We start from the raw sequence: 17,980 nt of genomic DNA on the forward strand, positions 1-17,980 counted from the left end.
CAATTTTTTTGTTTTTTCCTTTTAAGATTGCTCTTAATGGGGCCAGGCCTCCATGTGAGATTAATTGCTCTTTACTCAGGTGGGCCAGTGCAATCCTGACATCGTGCATTGTGCTTGCACAAGGTGCTGAAACAAATCCAAGCTTTCTTTTACTCTGGAGAAACTTAAGTCTGGTTTCAAATGTCATGGTGAAGACCCCATCCCAGTGCTTCACAGGCAGCAGGGGCCAGTTAGCCAGCCAAAAAAAACCCTCCCTGGAGTAAAGCCAGGCCGTGTTGCCAGGTTATTCTCACGTCAGACACTAGCTTGCTCTTCACTTGCTGAAACCCAAGCTGGACCCTTCCCTTTTAAAATATGTGGTTGGCACAAAGGAGAAACAACCACAGCGGCACCGAAGATAAAGAAAGGTCTGACACTGTGTGAGATGCATGTCTTTAGCCAGGGGGAAACTTTTCCAGAAATTCTGCTCTGTGATTCAGCGTTGTTTTATGTCGGCAGCTGCGAGGGCCAGACAGAAACCTGAGACCATCTCAAAAGGAACCAAATCACTACTGTGGTCGAGGTGATATCTTTTATTAGACCATCAGGATTTTTACAAAAACTAGTTGGTCTAATAAAAGGGATCGCCTCTACCACGAGTCCTGATCGCTTTTGCCTCTACACCCATATGGCTACAGCCTGGATACCTGACACATCAAACAGAACCAGGCCCCTGGCGCCCTTGAGAAAACCCCGAGGGGATCAGAAAAGCTACGAAATGGCCAGGCCTTGTCCTGCAGAAGAAGGGGAAGAGCAAGACACAGGCACTGAAACGTGAAACACGAAAGGGCTGCAAAGGAAGGCCAGAAAGGGCCCCACACACACACACACACACACACACACACACACACACGCTGGAAAAGCCCCTTTGAGGCGCAGCGACAGGCCCAGGCACTGCGCTGCGCTGCGCGACCCCTCCCCCACCGCCCGCCCGGCTCGGCTCGGCTCGGCTCAGGGCCTCGGAAGGGGGCGGGGCCTGGAGAGCGAGGCCTAGAGGGCGGGGCGCGCGGCGGGAGGTTCCGGCGTCGCGGCGCGGTGACGCGTGCGTCGGCGGGTGACGTCGCGGCGGCTTGCGTCCGATCCCGGTGCTGCCCTCGCCGCCCCTCGGCCTGACCCGGCTCGTGCCCGCGATGGCGAACGTGGCCGACACGAAGCTCTACGACATCCTGGGCGTCCCGCCCGGCGCCTCCGACAACGAGCTGAAGAAGGTAGCGCGGGGGCCTGGAGGGGGAGGGCGCCGCGGCCCAGGAGGCCCGGGCAGGCGGCGAGGCCGCGGGCGCGCGGGGCAGGCCGGGAAGGCCGCGCCGGTTGGGCCCGGCCGCGGGGGGAGGGGAGGCGCGGCGCGGCGCGGAGGCTTCGGGCCTCGGTGCGGGGGCGGCCACCGTGACTGTGCGCTTGGCCGGCGGCGCCAGGCCCGGCCGGTGCTGGGGCCTGTCCTGGTGCCGCCCCCGCCCCGTGCCGCTGGTGGGGCCGGGAACAAAGAGATCGCGGGGAGCCCGGCGGCCCCCTCCAGCACCCGCGGTGCCGGGCCCGGAGCCGGCTCAGCTCATGGCCGCTGCTTGCTCGTGGCGCTGGGCCCTGGCGGCTGCGCCGGTTCAGGACTTTGGATCCCGCCATGGGGGGGGGTGAGGGTCAGCAGAAGTTGGTCGTCGGTCAGAACCGGGAGCGACAGGCAGGGAAAGGGCGGCCGGAGGCCCCTCCCCGCCGTGGAGGTGCAGCTCTTCTCTGACCAGCGACCCGGGCTGGCTCCGAGCCTGGCTCAGCTTTTGCCAGAACTGGGGATGAAGTTGCCAGCTCCCCGCACCTGTTTGCCGAGGGGTCACTCAGATTCGGGGCTGCGTGTGGACCTTAGAAACGTGCCTGCAAGTTTGTTTTTAAATGCAGTTGTGCCTTCGCGTGCGTGCCGGTCTGTTCTGGTGGCAGCTTTGTACAGCAGCACGGAGACGAGTGAAAGAAAATGGACTCGCTGCGGATTTATCATGATGCTGATGGGACGACGCAAACTCCGAATATTGCGCTGATCCAGCTTATTCACTCTTATCTCCTAATAAAATACTAATGCAGGCACTGGTTCTAGAAGTGAGAAATGGCACTAAAGTAACTCTGTTTATTTAAATGAAGTTGGGGGGGAGGGAAAAACCCTTGTGCTTAACACCACAGTAAGTGTGTCCGTTCTGGGGGGGTTGCTAGTATACCTGTTAACTTCCTTGTGTAACGTCCCCAAGGCTGCGGGATTCTGCCATTGCTGGCTCCTGTGGTGGATTCTGAAATTCTTGTTCTATAAATCCATCTCTCTGTTTTGTTTTGCCCTTTTTGCATGCATAAATCCCCAATAGTGTAGCAAACTAATAAAAATGGAACTATAGAGTAACAGGGCAACTCTCTACACAAAATGGAGGAAGATGGAAGCTCTAAGGTTTTTCTTTCTTTTCTTAAATAAAAATGAATACAATTGAGAGGTAGTAGTCTAGAGAAACAGTTTAATCTAAATGCTCTAAACTCTAGAGACTTGAATGCAGTCCTGTAAAATGGGAAATCGGTAGTTGACCCCATAAGATATATAGCACACACTTGAGCATAGCAGCTCTTAGAATGATGATGGGAAGTACCATTCAAGTTGATAAATGATTTACTGTTATATTCAACAGTATATAAACCCCCTTGAAATGCCTTGCTTTTTCTTGCCTTTTGGGGGGATGAGGGGGGAGTTTAGAATATGCTGAAAAAGTCAAGGATGCCTGAATTTCTGAGCCTTGTCTCTACCCTTCAGGGATTTAACTTGTAGTTTATGGTGAAGGGCTTTTTCAAGTAACTGTAATAATTGATTGAAAACTTTCTTAACAAAACTTTACCTCACTCCCCTAAAATGGTAGTGGTAGGGCATGCAAAGTGATGACTAAATAGTATAGAGAAAATAATGCCACTCGGAACGTGATTCAAAAGGAAAGAAGCCATTTGAAAATTGTCTTATTTTTTACATGACTTCCTCCTGCTACTGCTGTTTCCAGTCAGGAATTGATCAAGATGGGAAGGCGCACATACTTCCATACATTTAATATACACTTAATTCAGAGTGAGGCTAAATCTTCTGTGGGTGTTATGTGGTGAGGGAGGGAGGAAAAAACTGAAGATGGTGTTGATTGGGAAGCTGAAGCAGCCATTTTGTAAACATTGATGGACTCTTAAAGACAGTGACAAATTGGGACATAACTTGCATACATGATCGTTTAATAAGTGATAAACTGTGAATCTGTAACCTCTAACTAATGATGCTTATGAGCTGTTCATATTCAGAAATAATTACATGGTTGCGTGTCAGTACTGAATATTGTTGACAGAGTTTAATTTCAGTGTAATATGTAAACTAGAATCAACAAGGATGGTGATTTTAAATTCTAATGCATAGCAGTCTACTTAATTCGCGGCAAGACAAAGCAGTTTTCGTGGCTTGGTTGCCGCACAAAGGCCATTTTGTGGGCATTTCCCAGCAGCCCCGCCCCTCGCAGCTGATTGACAGAGAGGCATATTTACTTTGTGTATGTCAGTAGCAGACAGTAACTCTCAGTCACTGATTTATGTCTGCAGTGATTGTTGCGTTGTCTTTGTATTGGGGAAGGCATTGGGACATTCTAAAACAGTGTGTATATATAAATAATACAGTGGGGCTTTTTAGGTTGATTTCATGGGAAATTGTGCCAATGCAGAATTTCCTGCTGTTTTTGAACAGTGCTGTTTTTTGTGGATTCCACAAAAACCAAGAATTAGGTAGACCCCTAATTAATGATGGGAGCCAATTTTAAACCATAGTTAATCCTGCATTCAGTAAAATTAAATCATCAAACTCTCATATATAACTTTGGTTGTATAAACAGGCTAAACTTCTGTTTGTTTTAATCCACCGTTTCTCAAAGTGGGTCACAAGAATATTTGAAAGGGTCATGAACAAACTTTTAAAAATGGAGAAAAACACGGGAACCATGGCTTTTCCCTTGCAATCTGGCAAGGTTCCAGCGAATGAGGAGGGGCCCAAGCATCTACCATGTCCCACACGCACCCACTCCTGCCCCATATACTGGAGGGCAGGGGAGCAGTGGGTCAGGAGTGAGGGGCACTGGGTCAGGACTGGCCATAGATGTTTACAAATGGGTTCCAGTACAAAAAAGTTTGAGAAGCACTGTCAGTACCGGTGGGAAGTGTTTACCTACTTCCAGGAAGCAATATTTAAATCTGTCTTTGAAGACTAGAGATTTGTTGACCTAAATAAGCTTGAAATGAGAAATGGTCACACTAATAGCTTGTGTCATTTTTCCACCCCCAATTAGGCCTACAGAAAACTGGCCAAGGAATATCATCCTGACAAGAATCCAAATGCGGGGGACAAAGTAAGATAATGATGTTTAAAACTAAGTTGTTGTTTTTTTGGTTGTTTTTTTTTTTTTATGCTTCTAGATGTGATGGAAGTACAAGGGTTTCTGAGACCTGCTACTTTAGAAGCTTTATAGATTTTTTTTTTTTTTTACAGTCTGTTCCGTAGAGATACCTGTTTTAGTTGTGACAAAATGGAGACAAAGGCGGTAAGACAAGATGATAGTGAAGCAAAGTTACTGTACAGTATGAAAAGGGCCTTTGCTCACTGCTTGTTGAGGTGACATCAGCTGGTAATACTTTGAGGCACTACTTGGAGGTGGGAGAGATTTGAAGGGTGGTGGTAAGATATGCAAAATGGTTGCCTTTCCAGGATTATATCATTTCATTGAAGATGTTAAGTGTGGGGATTTTGTAGACAATTCAGCCAGTGTAATCAAAGTAAAATAATTTTAGCTTTGATAGATGTATTGAAATAAATTTAAGTGTGATGTTCAAAGCGAACACATAGTAAGTCTGCATGTTTTAGAACTCGGAATACAAGCTCTGAAATGGCGTGGTGACCAAATGTTTTGGAATATGTGTCCACACCCTTGCTCAGAGCTAAACTCTGAATTGTGTACTAGCACCGTCTTGGTAAAGGTATTGGAAAAAGATCTATCTATGCATGTAAAAGTAACATGGCACTTTCTCGCTGTTCCTTTTTTAGTTCAAAGAAATAAGCTTTGCCTATGAAGTTTTATCGAATCCAGAGAAACGCGAGTTATATGACCGATATGGAGAACAGGGGCTTCGAGAAGGTAGTGGCGGAAGTGGTGGAATGGACGATATTTTCTCCCACATTTTTGGTGGTGGATTGTTCAATTTCATGGGTGGTCAGAGTAGAAGTCGCAATGGCAGAAGAAGAGGAGAAGATATGATGCATCCACTTAAGTGAGTATCTTGCTACTGTGATGCTTGCTTCAGCCTCTAAAAGGTTGAAGGAGGAGCTGCTTTGATAATTGGAGACATTTGGCTTTCATAAAAAGCATTGCTCTTTATTGTGTGAGTGTAATAAATACGTAGACTCACTTCTGGCCTTGAATATTCCCTTCTAGATCTTGGTAAAAGTTCACAGAAACAGATTTGCCTGAATTGTTTTGAAGGGAGTTGTCTTAAATAATTTCCTGAAAGGGCAGTGTATATGGCTGACATTTCAAGTTTAAAGATTAATATTTGATTTTTCTGATATTTACATTTTATTTTAAAAATAATAATGAAGTGTAAATCTTGTGAATTATTGATTTACTGAAATAGTAGAAAGTGATTTGATTCTAAACTTGACTGAATTTGTTCAGTGGGAGGTAATCCTAATAGTAACTTAGTATATTTGAACCTAGAAATTGTCTATGAAGATAAATGTGAAAAATTGCTTCCCCTCCCCTGCTTTCTTTCCACTTTGCCTCAACTTCTGTCAGGAAGATACGAATTTTTATTTTCTTGGTTAATCCATAGATTGGTGATTCTGCAGCTTCTGAGCATCTTAATATTGTGACACGCTAGTCGTACGTTGCCCGGAAGGCAGTGAACTTGACCTACTTTTTCATAAGAGTTCTAGTCTCATGTTTACTGTTAATTTATTTTTCTTTAGTTGTTATTTACATTTCTTGGATGTTCAGACCCTCAAAATGCATGAAATTTAGTTTAGTATTTTCTACTAGTTGAATCTTTTTTGAAAAGCAGAGGCATGCATGGAGCAGCTTCATTAGGCATTTATGCCTTTTGCTTAGGACCTATGTGAAAAAAGTGCACTAATTTTGCAGGGTAGAAGATACAAATTGCACATTAGTTTTAGCAGCCTTTTATCACCATTTTGCGTAAGCAGCTGACATCTGCAGCCTGAGCAGTAGCTTTCTCTGACCTCCCCTTTTGCTGCTCTTCAGGCTGAGCCACTCCTTGCCAAGAGTGCAGGAGAATTTAGCAAAGTCTGGGATGCATTTTTGCTGTTGGTTGTTAGTTTGTGTACCTGCCTTGTCTAGAAATTAGTACTGCACATCCAAATACAGATCAGTGCATACATTGATTTGAGGGGGAAGGGTAATTTTCACATGTAAGAGGGTTAGACAAAATGTCTGGGTTCAAATAAAACATTCAGGTTAGGCAATGATTACATGCTGCTAGGTTACTATTAGGGTTGAAGGTTGTTGCCTCCCATTGAACAAGTTCAGGCTTGTTTATAATCAAATGGATTTCTGTTATTTAAGTTAGTCAGTGCACAAGACCTAATAACATTTTGAAGTTTAAGCACTGGACGTCAAAGACCAAACTGTAAATTTGAAATTTTAACCCATATACACTACCCTTTCAGGACACTTCTAATTTTGGAGGGGTTTGTGTTTGGTAAAATGTTATGAGAACATATTTGCTTAGTTATTCCTGAACATTGACACTAAGCAATGTTTTTCTAGTGCAAAATTAGATGCATTGAGTTGAATTTACTGTTGACTGACTTAATTTTCCCAAAAAGTTTTCGGAAAATTCTAGACTACAGATGTTAAACTATTACTTTTTGGTAGCTTCAGTGCACAGATAACAAAGTTGTTAATTTTTTAGATAACCTAAAGATGACTTTTTCCAAATACTGGAAAAAACATTGACTGCTGGAGTAGAAAGGGGTTATTTTAAAAACAAAAAAACGCAGCAGCTATCTTGGGCATTCTCACCTCTTATACAACTGTTTTTTAACCTATACACTTAGTTGCAGCTCTGTTTTGCCATAGCAATGCACTGCATCACCTTACGGCTTGCTATGGCGATGTAGCGATCACATGAGCTTATGTGACTGGCAGCTACTTTGCTGTAGTGGCAAATGCTATTTTAGCGGGCTGTTACAGCGAAGGAGCAGCAAAAACTAACTGCATGCATGGTGCAATATGGGCAGTTACTGCGCTGTCTTCCATATTTCATTTTGAAAGCACAGTGCAGTAACAAAGTTGCCACGGGGCGACATGTAGGCATGCCCAAAGTGTTCTAAACCAGTAGGCAGCATGAACTCCCAAGGAAAGCATGGGTACTATTAGTAGTAGGGAATGCCTTGAAACCAGTCTTTCTTGTGTTGGGGCCACCTGACACTTAATTTTTCTCGCTTCAGAAGATATTACTGATCTGATTTCTATCAGTCACTAACAGCTAGCCTTAGTTCTGACTTCTGCTGCCTAAATAAAACGTCCTTCTCATGGGTACATCTTCAGGAGCATAGTTTCTATTGAGGTTTTTGCTAAACTCTAAACTGACTTTCAGATATGTATAACATCCATTTTAAAAACCCCTCAGCATTGTTATGTTCTTAATAGTGGCTTTTTAATAGTTTTTGTTGTTACCCTTTCTCCTTGTACTTCTCTAAATACTATCTATTCTGTGCCTACATATACAGATGGGTGTTATCTAAGGTGTTTGTTTCTTTGTCCTATGCTGTTAAAAATGACATGCTTGTAATCATCATTCATTGCTAACACTGGAAAACTTGTTTTATATTTTAGAGTATCTTTAGAAGATCTATATAATGGAAAGACAACTAAACTACAACTTAGCAAGAATGTCCTTTGTAGTGCATGTAATGGGTAAGTTGTCTTTAATTTTTGTTCTTGTTTGACTCTTCTTTTCATGGATATAAAAAAAAATGTTTTTTTTTAAGTTTTTTTTTAGAATTTTTTTGTTGCTTGCTTCTTATTAAACGTAATGCTGCTTAAAATAAGTTGGCATAAAATATGCCTCTACTGTAAGTTGGGTTTTAACCAAAAAAATTGGTTTCTGGTGACCACTAAAATCAGACTTTGTATAATACCTACAGACAACCCCTGCTTAACGCTGTTTCACTTAGCGCTATTTTGCTATAACGCTCATTTGATGTTGATACATGCTTTCACTTAGTGCTCAGTGAGTTTTGTTAACACTTGTGGTCATCATTAAAAACCATTGCAGTTGCCATCTTGGCTCATCAAATGCTTTTGTTTTCACTTAACACTCATTTTGCTTAATGCTCGGTTTTTTTCAATTTTTTCCAATTTAAGAGCAGTAAGTGGGGGTTACACATTTACTATGTGTTTTTTAAATAACTCTAATTGGTTCCTTCTAATTTAGCCAGGGTGGAAAGTCTGGAGCTGTTCAGAAGTGTAGTGCTTGCCGGGGTAGAGGTGTACGTATCATGATCAGACAACTGGCTCCTGGAATGGTTCAGCAGATGCAATCTGTGTGCTCTGATTGCAATGGAGAAGGTAGGCCAATTGTTCTGTGTTGTCTTAAATGTTTAAACTGGCTAGAATCTAGATTTTAGCATGTGTTAAACTACATCTTATTTGGAGAGATGCTAGGTTAAATTTCATTTGTGAGTAATGAATTTGATTGTGCTCTGCTTTCTAAAGGATATTTCTTTATGTAGCCACACATCAGCATAACTTGGCAAGTCTGGTGTGCTTAGGGAAACTTTGGCCTTGAATAACAGGTGCTACTGCTTGAAAAAATGTGCACGTGCATGCACAGTTCTCCTGTTTTGGTGCTGTCACTCCTTGATGAGCATTGTAAAAGGGATTGGCCATAAAACTGAGACAGCAGCTTGACTGTATCTTTGCAAGCTGAATTATCAATCATTCTTGTTCAGAAAAGAAATATTTTAAAATGGTTACAGCTGAAACAGTTCTGCAGCTTCCTGAAAGAGGGGAAAACAATTATTTGTGCTGATCATGTTTGGGGAGTAAGCTTAGGACCATCTGCTTTTGTGCCTTTTACTACGTTTTTTGACCTGCCTGAGTATTGAGTAATGACCGGGGGGTGGGGGGTTGGCAGGATGCACGATTACTTTTTAACATGACTAGGCAAACTTCTCGGCAAACAAGAAAAAAATATTGTTACTGTCTTGATTAATCTAAAAAGTTTAGGTACAGTTGTATCCAAATGTTGCATCAACTTTTGTTTCATAGATACATGACTCTAAGTTGTGACTTGGTAATTACTTAAACAAAACATTTGCTTCTGCTTGTAGTACTTAAATAAAAGCAGCAATACATACTATACTGAACACCAGAATGCTTAGGTCATACAGTCCATTTTGCCTAGTACTTTCTGGCTATTCTGGTCTAATACAGTGCAGGCAATTCAGCTGAAAAGCAAGACCAAATGGATTAAAAAACAAAAGCCCAATTCTAGAGCATCTCCTATGAAAAGCAAAACAAAAGTTCTTTGATCTTCAAAGTGGAAAATACTTTGAATTAAGACCACCTACACTTTGAATATCTGGTCTTTTTGAAGAATGTCAGTGGTGCTGTCACACCAGGACCCCTGCCAGGTATGCAGGTAAAGGCATGATGGGACCTGATGTGTGATCCACACAATTGTGCTTCTTGCCATGCCACACGTGCATCACAGGAGGCATGATTAGAATTGAGCATCAGATTCTATTACACTGTATTGCTGATGCAGGGGGAGCCCAGGATCCCAATCCTGACTTCCCTTATACCAGCTAGTAGCAAGCTCCTGCAACTGGGAGCCCAATCAGCTGACCAGGTCCCAGCTATGGGGTCAAACGTACCATGTGTTCAGTTAAGGACATGGTAGGAACAAGCTGCAAAATTACTATACTTTTTTTGTGGAATAACTTCTGTGGCTTGTTCTGTGTTTTGTGATGCCATTAATCGCTTTAGCATTTGACCAATTTAGAGCTTAAGATGTGAGTAACTGGTTAGTCATGTCTTGGGTGTAATGTGTGGGAGGGGCCTAGGTTGTAATTTGATCTGCTGTCTTCCTGCCCCTACCTGTATGTATGCCTAGAGCTTCTTGCATCCTTCTCCTAATAGGATACTGCCGCATCCCACAGGAGGAAAACAGTAACACAAAACAAAACTCTTAAGAGTCTCTGAAACTGGTTCTCTTAGACTTATACATTAAAATAAATGGTACTATATTCTCAAGAAGGTTTTAAAAAAGAAAGGGAAAAACTAATATGATTCTTCTTTTTCTAGGTGAAGTAATTAATGAAAAAGATCGTTGTAAAAAATGTGAAGGAAAGAAGGTGATCAAAGAAGTAAAGATACTTGAAGTTCATGTAGATAAAGGCATGAAACATGGACAGAGAATTACATTTAGTGGAGAAGCAGATCAGGCCCCAGGTGTAGAACCAGGAGACATTGTCCTTCTGCTCCAAGAAAAGGAGAATGAGGTAACTTGTCATTTGGTACTGGAATTTGTTTTTTGACTGGAATTGAAACCTTCTCAAATATCTAACAGAGGTACTGATATTGTTGCCTGAAGATGTTGTACAACTGGGAGGAGAAAGGGACACTTTAAATAGACAGGGAAAGCTGTCTTGTTTGTAATAGATACATAGACTGTTAATATGCAGCTGCTTTGTTTTAGCATGGTCATAAAAATAACTTCTTTAACTGTAGCAAGGTTACCTTACACAAACTGTAAAAATGCCTTTTAATATATGTATGGATCTGCTTCAGCTTGACATTAGCATGTACAACTGTGTATAAAGCCAGTATTTGACAGTATGTTAGCTGAAAGATTGGGAAACATCTCTTCATAACCCTGCCTTGTGGTGCATTTACACTGTGTTCTGGAAATGTCCTGCCCGCCCACATCCCCATGTGTATACACCAAACCTAGAAGAACCATGGTGAGGCTGATTTGTGCTTGAAAGCAGCTCCCATGGCTGCCCTGACAGTAGCTTTGCCACTGCTTGTCTAGATTGAGGGAGGGGCAAGGGACTTGGTGTGTACCTACCTAGTTCGCTGCTTCCGTTGATGTAGGTAGCATTCACTTTTGATTCTGGAAATGCAGGCAGATGCCTGCAGTGGCTCAAGCCATAAGCCTGGGGGTGCTAGAGTGAGTCCTTCCCTCCCTTCCCCAGTGGCCCAGCGGGGGAAGGCTGAGTTGAGGGAGGGGGCATGGTCAGGCCCCAGCAGGCCTGAGTATGATTGTGGAGGGATTTAAACCCCTACCCTGACCTGCTGGGACCCCAGCCAGGGTGTGCCTGGAAGGGCAGGGGTAAAGCAGCCCGTGGCAGGGGCATAGCCAGACCCCAGCCTGGCATGGCCCTCTAAGGTGAAGGGTGCAGGGAGGGAGGTTATTTTCCCCACTTTCCCATTGGGATCCCAGCCAGGGTATGTGTGGTTGGGGCACATGCCACACTCCCCCTCCCCCCCCATGCCTTCCTGGAGTGCTCGTAGCTGTGGAAGCTGCGCTCTTTGGACAAGCTGCAGCTCTGTCCCCTGCCCCGGCTGGGCAGTGCCTGCCCGTACCCATGCCCTTGCCCCAGCCCCACTCCCTCCCTCATTGCAGTAGCCTCGATGTGCTCCCACCCCTTCCCCCACAACAAACTTACCAGCCAGACACTGCTCTCCAAGCTGCCAAGCCGCATATTGGCAATCAGGTCGGTATCAGCCAATATGGCTCGTTAAAAATCGGCTGTCGGTATCAGCCCAAAAAATCTGTACTGGTGCACCCCTAACCTTTCAGATGTAACTGGATGAAGGGAAAAGGCTAAAAATAATAAGCAGTATAACTAGTGCTACTTCTGCCTCAATATGTAGTTGGCAACTTGTACTTCAAGACTGAGAAATTCTCCACTCTGGTGCCTTGAGCTGTTTGGTGCTGTACTATATAAACCTAGTTGTCTGTTGCTTTGTTACAGCCTGTTCTACTAGTAATTCTTCTAGTTCAGCCCTTGGTTTCTTCTAAGCAAGAATAACTATCTTGCAGCTTACATACTTTTTTTTTTAGTATGTTTTAAATCTTCCTGGTGGGAAATGGTGGGGGAGTGGAAAGAGATACATTTAAATAGTTTGCCTTGCACTTAAGGATCATTTAAGGCAGCTGATTGTTCAATAGATAGCAGTTGAAGAAATAGTCCACAATGGATTCTGTCTTAAAGGCTGGGAGCAATGTTAATTTAACATATACAAGAGAAGGACAATTCCTACTTGTTTAGTTTTGGAATTATTTCTTGTGGATCTTGTGCTGTAGTTAATTTTGTATGCCTAATCTGCATTGCTCCATTGGAGAAGTACTTGGGGCTTGCTGCTAGAATTAAGTATCTCTGAGCCTTCAGTTTCATGTTGACTACTTGGTTTTAAACTGGAAAAAGGACAAAAATAGTGAACAAAAGTGCTTTGGATAGATGGCTTTCATCTGCAAACTTGAGACTAAACAAAACATCACCTAAAGATCTAGAATCTGAAGGCCTACAAATCCTGTCTTTTTGCTCTTGTCTTTGTGTAGAAGACCTTGGAACAGGCAGAATTCAGTCAGTAAAATGCAGACTGTGAGGCTTTAATTTATTTTGAATGCATTTAAGTAGGTATCTGTTTTTCTTTTCTAATCGTGGGAAGATGTGACTAAAATATTTTTGGAGTTTTATTCTGACATTAAGTAGTAACATTTGCAAGAAAGCAGCATTCAGCCCTTTGGATTTAATTACCACAAGATTATATTGATGTTGTTTTGTGCACTTCATTGTATAAAAAAAAAAAAAAAAAATCCTGTAAGGAGCACTGATTAGTGCTCTTTGATTTTCGGTGGAGTTTTGGAGTAGGCATATGGAATAATAAATTGAGGGGTAGAGAGTGGAGCTGTGGCAGTGGTATTAAAAAACAATGTTTTCATTCATAGGTGTTCCAGAGAGATGGCAATGACTTGCATATGACCCACAAGATCGGACTTGTTGAAGCACTATGTGGATTTCAGTTCACGTTTAAGCACCTTGATGGACGTCAGATTGTGGTAAAATATCCTCCTGGAAAAGTAATTGAACCAGGTAAACTTTGATTTGCTATAAAAACTTGGGCATGGGGGGTAGGAAATGCTTGACAGGGGTTGCTCTGCCCCACCCACGCATGCCCTGGCTGGGGTCCCAGTGGGAAAGGGGGGAAAGTAACATGATACTTAAGCCCAGGTCAGAGATATTCAGAAAAGTGACTGCAAAGGAAAAACTTACAATACAGGTCTCCTCTAGGTAAACTAACCATTATCTTTTATATCCTTTTTCCAAATTCTAGGGTGTGTTCGGGTAGTTAGGGGTGAAGGAATGCCACAATATCGCAATCCTTTTGAAAAAGGAGATCTTTATATAAAGTTTGATGTGCAATTTCCTGAAAATAACTGGATTAGCCCAGAAAAGCTTTCAGTAAGTAGCCTTTAAGTTTGAATGCAGGTGTGTTTTACTTCTCTTGTGATTTGTTGTGTATAAGGGACTAATTTTAACTTCCTCTCCAGTTGTTAAACTTCTTGAATTAGAGCAGCTCAACTGTATCCATTCTTTTTAACATCCTTTACAATGCACAAGTGACTCTGAAATGCCTCCATTAATTTGTAAGCTTAAATTAAAGGCCTCCTCAAACATCTACCATAATGATGGATGTAATAAAGTGGTGCAGTGTTTTTATGATGCAACCTTCTGGCCAGTTGCGCCCTGGGCCATGAAAATTGCACTAATATAAAGGTGCTCCATTTCTACTTTTCAAGTTTCAAGTACTGGAATATTTCTGTATGCTTTACCTGCAATCCCTTCATGTGCAGTTAGTAAAGAGTAGATGATTTCGTTACCTTAAAGATTTTAAACTGCTGCTGCTTCTTCATGTAGAGAAGGCCTAAGATAAAGGTGTTACTCCTTTATACAAGTTACTCTGTTTTCTGGTACAGTATTAACTATGCCCCTCTTTGGCAGGAACTTGAAGATCTTCTGCCAGCTAGACCAGAATTTCCTAATGTAATTGGAGACACAGAAGAAGTAGATCTTCAGGAATTTGATACCACTCGTGGGTCAGGTGGTGGCCAGAGACGTGAAGCATACAATGATAGTTCTGATGAAGAAAGCAGCCATCATGGACCTGGGGTACAGTGTGCCCACCAGTAAACGTTTGTCTAAAAAGTTGCACAAGGATTTTCTTTCAAATTTTGCCTGACTTGCTTTCAGCAATCCAGACGGATTGTATAAGTAATCCAGATGAACCAATGGACATCTCTTGCTGTATGTGTAACTTTTAAATTGGTCTATAGTATCTACAGAGTGTAATTTAAACTAACCACAACACTTACATCTTCATTTTGACTGGGTAGCAGAATAAAGCACTTGAAAGGAAGACGAGACTCCTTTTCACATGGGTTTTAAGTTTGTCCTTGTATCTGTGCTTGATTTTTACCAGTTTTGTGTAGATTTTTAAGTTTCTTATTTTAAATTCAAATTCACCATTGTAAAGTTTGTGTACAAGTTGTCCTGAGGCTTGGTATTTGGCTGCACCTGCATAAGCTGCTACAAGTAGAATAAAGAATTTCATAGCCTGTATCTATCATTTAGATGCATGGTAAATGGGCTTTGCACATAATGGGTTTAGAGCTGACTGGGAACAATGGAAGACTAAATTAGAAGTGGTTGTAAGTTTGTTTGGGGTTTTGTTTTGTTTTTTTTTACCATCTTGTGAACAGTTCTGAAACTAAATAAAAACAGTTGGTGTATAATTAATATATATTTCCTTATCCTTGTTGCATGTGTGGGTTGGAAGGTTGTCTTTTTGGTTAGTGCACCCCTTCTCCACCCTGCAAAGACCAAAGCCCATTTTTTTTTTTTCTGTTCTGTTTTTTTTTTTAATTTTTTTTTAACCCCAATCTGAGTCCTTGAGATGGACCAAGGCTAAACCCCAGATACTATGCAAGACATTCTGACTCAAAGAATTGTTATTGCTGCCTGTTGTGTTAAGAGCAGTGTTTTCAAGTTATTATCTTTAGTGAAACAAAGTAAAGCAGCAGCAAGGTGTAAACTGCTTTAGTAGTTAATTTCACTTTTTACTGGTATCCTTAATATAGATTAACAAGACTTTGGTTTTTCCAAAAATGGAACCAGGAATTCAAAGCTGTAGAAAGGATTTGCTATTTATATGGAGGCCCTACAACAAGAACAATAAGGAAATAATGCATGCTTTCATGTGAAAGCAAATCTCTATTTTGAAAATAACTGCACTGTTTCTTAAAGAATATCTTGAGGCATAGCCCTCTGCATTCTATTCCATTCCTGCTGCTGCATGGAAACTCATAAGAGCTATTTTCACCATTGTCCTCAGATCAGCAGTAAGGTTTTGATTATTCTTCCAGAATCAAAGATGAGTGGCTGCCTGGAGAGACTCTGTATGGTCATTTAGCCTGATCAGCTGCAGAAAAATATTCCTCCACTTTTTCCCATAAGTGTAGATTCTTCTGCTAACAGTACTGAGTCCAGAAAGTATGGTTGAAGTAGAACGATTCCTTTAAGCTTTTTCCAATAACTGCCTAAAAATGTTTTGTTTCACATTTTTTACTGTACCTTCTAGTTATTATATCCACTTTCATTTATTCACTAAATTGAAAGGACTTATTGATATCTTTTTCCCCTTCCAAACAATGTCAAGTACCAATAGCTTGATTTAAGTAAATTTTTTACCCTCAGAGAGAATTTCTCATTCCAACTTCCATTTATAGAATTAAGCAAAATGAAATTGAGCATTTATTTCCCCAGTGTTAAAGTCCCACTTGAGAGTCTGTTCCAACCTTTGAAGAGGCTGCTGAAAAAATGACAAATTCATAGCTTATGTGGATAGCATAACTAAGCAATTCAGAAAAGGACAGCTTCAGACATCAGAATAAGTTAAGACAACTTTCTTGTTGTTCATGTCACTTTTTAATTCTTAAGTGATTCTCTGAAGATGAGAGAAGCATGACTTATAAACAGCTCTGAATTTAATTCTCTCAAACACTTGCTTCCTAATTCATGCTATTGTAGAATGTCTTCCAGTAGGTGAAAGGAAAAAACAAGGCTGTGGACTATTTTGGATATGTACTTCCTTTTAAGCTTGTCAAAGTTAAAACTAAGGATTTCTACAATTCAGTTTTGGCTGTTAACTGCACAGAATCCTTATACTTTGCTTATATTTATTGTGGAATCACTAACTTGTAGTTCCTATCTTCCCCCTTCTAGTGCTGTAGATGATCTTGGTGCTTTCATTTTAGCAATCTTATGTGGGCTAACTAGAAAGAAGGGCTTGTAATCTGTGATGGCAAATGTTACTATTTGTCTGGAAAAGATAGTCTCCACTTGTGTGGAGATACTCCTAACACTATGGGGAGGTGTTGTCTGTAGGTAACTTACCTTCCCTCCAGCCTCTCCTAACTACTAGTCATATAAATTCATAATCTCAAAATTAAGACTTTTGGTGAATAGAAGAAACTAGTTTAAAGCAAGGAATATTGTGGTGTATAACTATGGTAAAATATTTAATTGAGTTTGAGAGCAGTTTAAAAAACAAAGGGGAAGAAGAATAAAGCAGATCTTGAGTACTAACTAAAAGAGAAACCCCAACTCTGTTTTATTAAATGTACATATCTGGTAATATATCAGAACTACAATAATAAAGGTAACAAACCTAACTTATAACGCTACCAAGCTTTGAAGCAGTACTTGAACCAATGACTGTCAACCAGCCTTCTTTCAGGCCTTGCAGGGGTGCTGTAATATGCCATTCAATATCACACTGTTAAGTATGAAAAAGTCATTCACAAAGTGAGCCCACAGTTTCAAATAGGAATCTGTAGTGTTAAAAATCATTGCAGCAGAACAGCTATTCTGCTACTTTGCCATAGTAAAAAAAAAAAAAAAAAGTGAAAACTAGGGGCTGGCATGTCTTAAGGCAGAGGTGGGCAATTATTTTGGGTGGAGGGTCACTTACTGAGTTTTTGCAAGCCATTGAAGGCTGTATGATAGGCAGCCAGGGGCAGATAAAAAATTTAGAAAATTAATATTTAGGAGCCCCATGAGTCAGATAGAATAGCCTGGTAGGCTGCATTTTGCCTACCTCTGTCCTAAGGGGTGCACTGAGCCTAAAGAGGTTGAGAATTATTGGTTTCTGCAGAACAGATCTAACTTGCTTTCTTTGCTACAACTATAATTTCAAGCAAGCATATGGGAAACCATCTGAGCTGTTGGGAAAGTCTACTCCTGGAACAAGATACAGATTTGAACACTACTCCTGCCCTTCAAGTTGCGGGGTGAATCAAATCCAAGTCTTTCAGTTCTTAGGGGCTAGGTCAGTCCTTCATAGTAGAAGAAAAAAAACACCCCCTGTACCTCTGATTTCTGTTAAAAAGAAAATAGTCACAACTGTATATGAGGTAGAAGCCTGATCCTTTTGGAGTATGCTGTAGGTCAGTGTTTCCCAGCCACTGTGCCATAGCACAGAAGTGTGCTGTCAGAAGTGAGCAGGTGTGCTGTGGAATTTTGCCATGACAATGAGCTACAATAGGTATGAGGATGGGGAAGGCCTTAACAGGTGTGCCATGGAAAAATTTTATTAATGTAATATGTGCCTTGGGCTGGAAAAGGTTGGGAAATGCTATTGTAGATATATTGTGTGTGCTTACACCAAGGATTTAGGACTATTTTCTAGATCCTACTCAGGCTTCAGTTAAAAGAATTGTAGCCTAAATGCAGAAGTACAAAGCAGTTGAGCCAAATACATAAGGCAGCTCCAGGTTTTGGTACCATCTAAATATTTTTCTTTTAAATAACTTGTTTTAA

General features: G+C 41.5%; 1 protein-coding gene across 2 annotated transcripts; it reads left to right on the forward strand.

The window, feature by feature from the left end:
* The first annotated feature begins 1,076 nt into the window (after positions 1–1,076).
* DNAJA2 (DnaJ heat shock protein family (Hsp40) member A2) lies at positions 1,077–14,899 on the forward strand. 2 transcript variants are annotated; one of them, XM_006261652.4, is made up of 9 exons: positions 1,077–1,247; positions 4,362–4,421; positions 5,114–5,337; positions 7,923–8,003; positions 8,524–8,657; positions 10,398–10,594; positions 13,051–13,195; positions 13,437–13,564; positions 14,105–14,899. In XM_006261652.4, exons 1-9 carry the CDS (start codon positions 1,170–1,172, stop codon positions 14,291–14,293), a joined length of 1,236 nt encoding a protein of 411 aa, XP_006261714.1. In that variant the 5' UTR covers positions 1,077–1,169; the 3' UTR covers positions 14,294–14,899. The 2 variants fall into 2 exon arrangements, with proteins under 2 accessions (XP_006261714.1, XP_014458855.1); XM_014603369.3 differs by lacking the exon at positions 1,077–1,247 and adding an exon at positions 1,619–2,118.
* Positions 14,900–17,980: the final 3,081 nt, after the last annotated feature.

The sequence above is a fragment of the Alligator mississippiensis genome, chromosome 10 (genome assembly GCF_030867095.1).
Source record: "Alligator mississippiensis isolate rAllMis1 chromosome 10, rAllMis1, whole genome shotgun sequence".
NCBI classification, from domain to species: domain Eukaryota; kingdom Metazoa; phylum Chordata; order Crocodylia; family Alligatoridae; genus Alligator; species Alligator mississippiensis.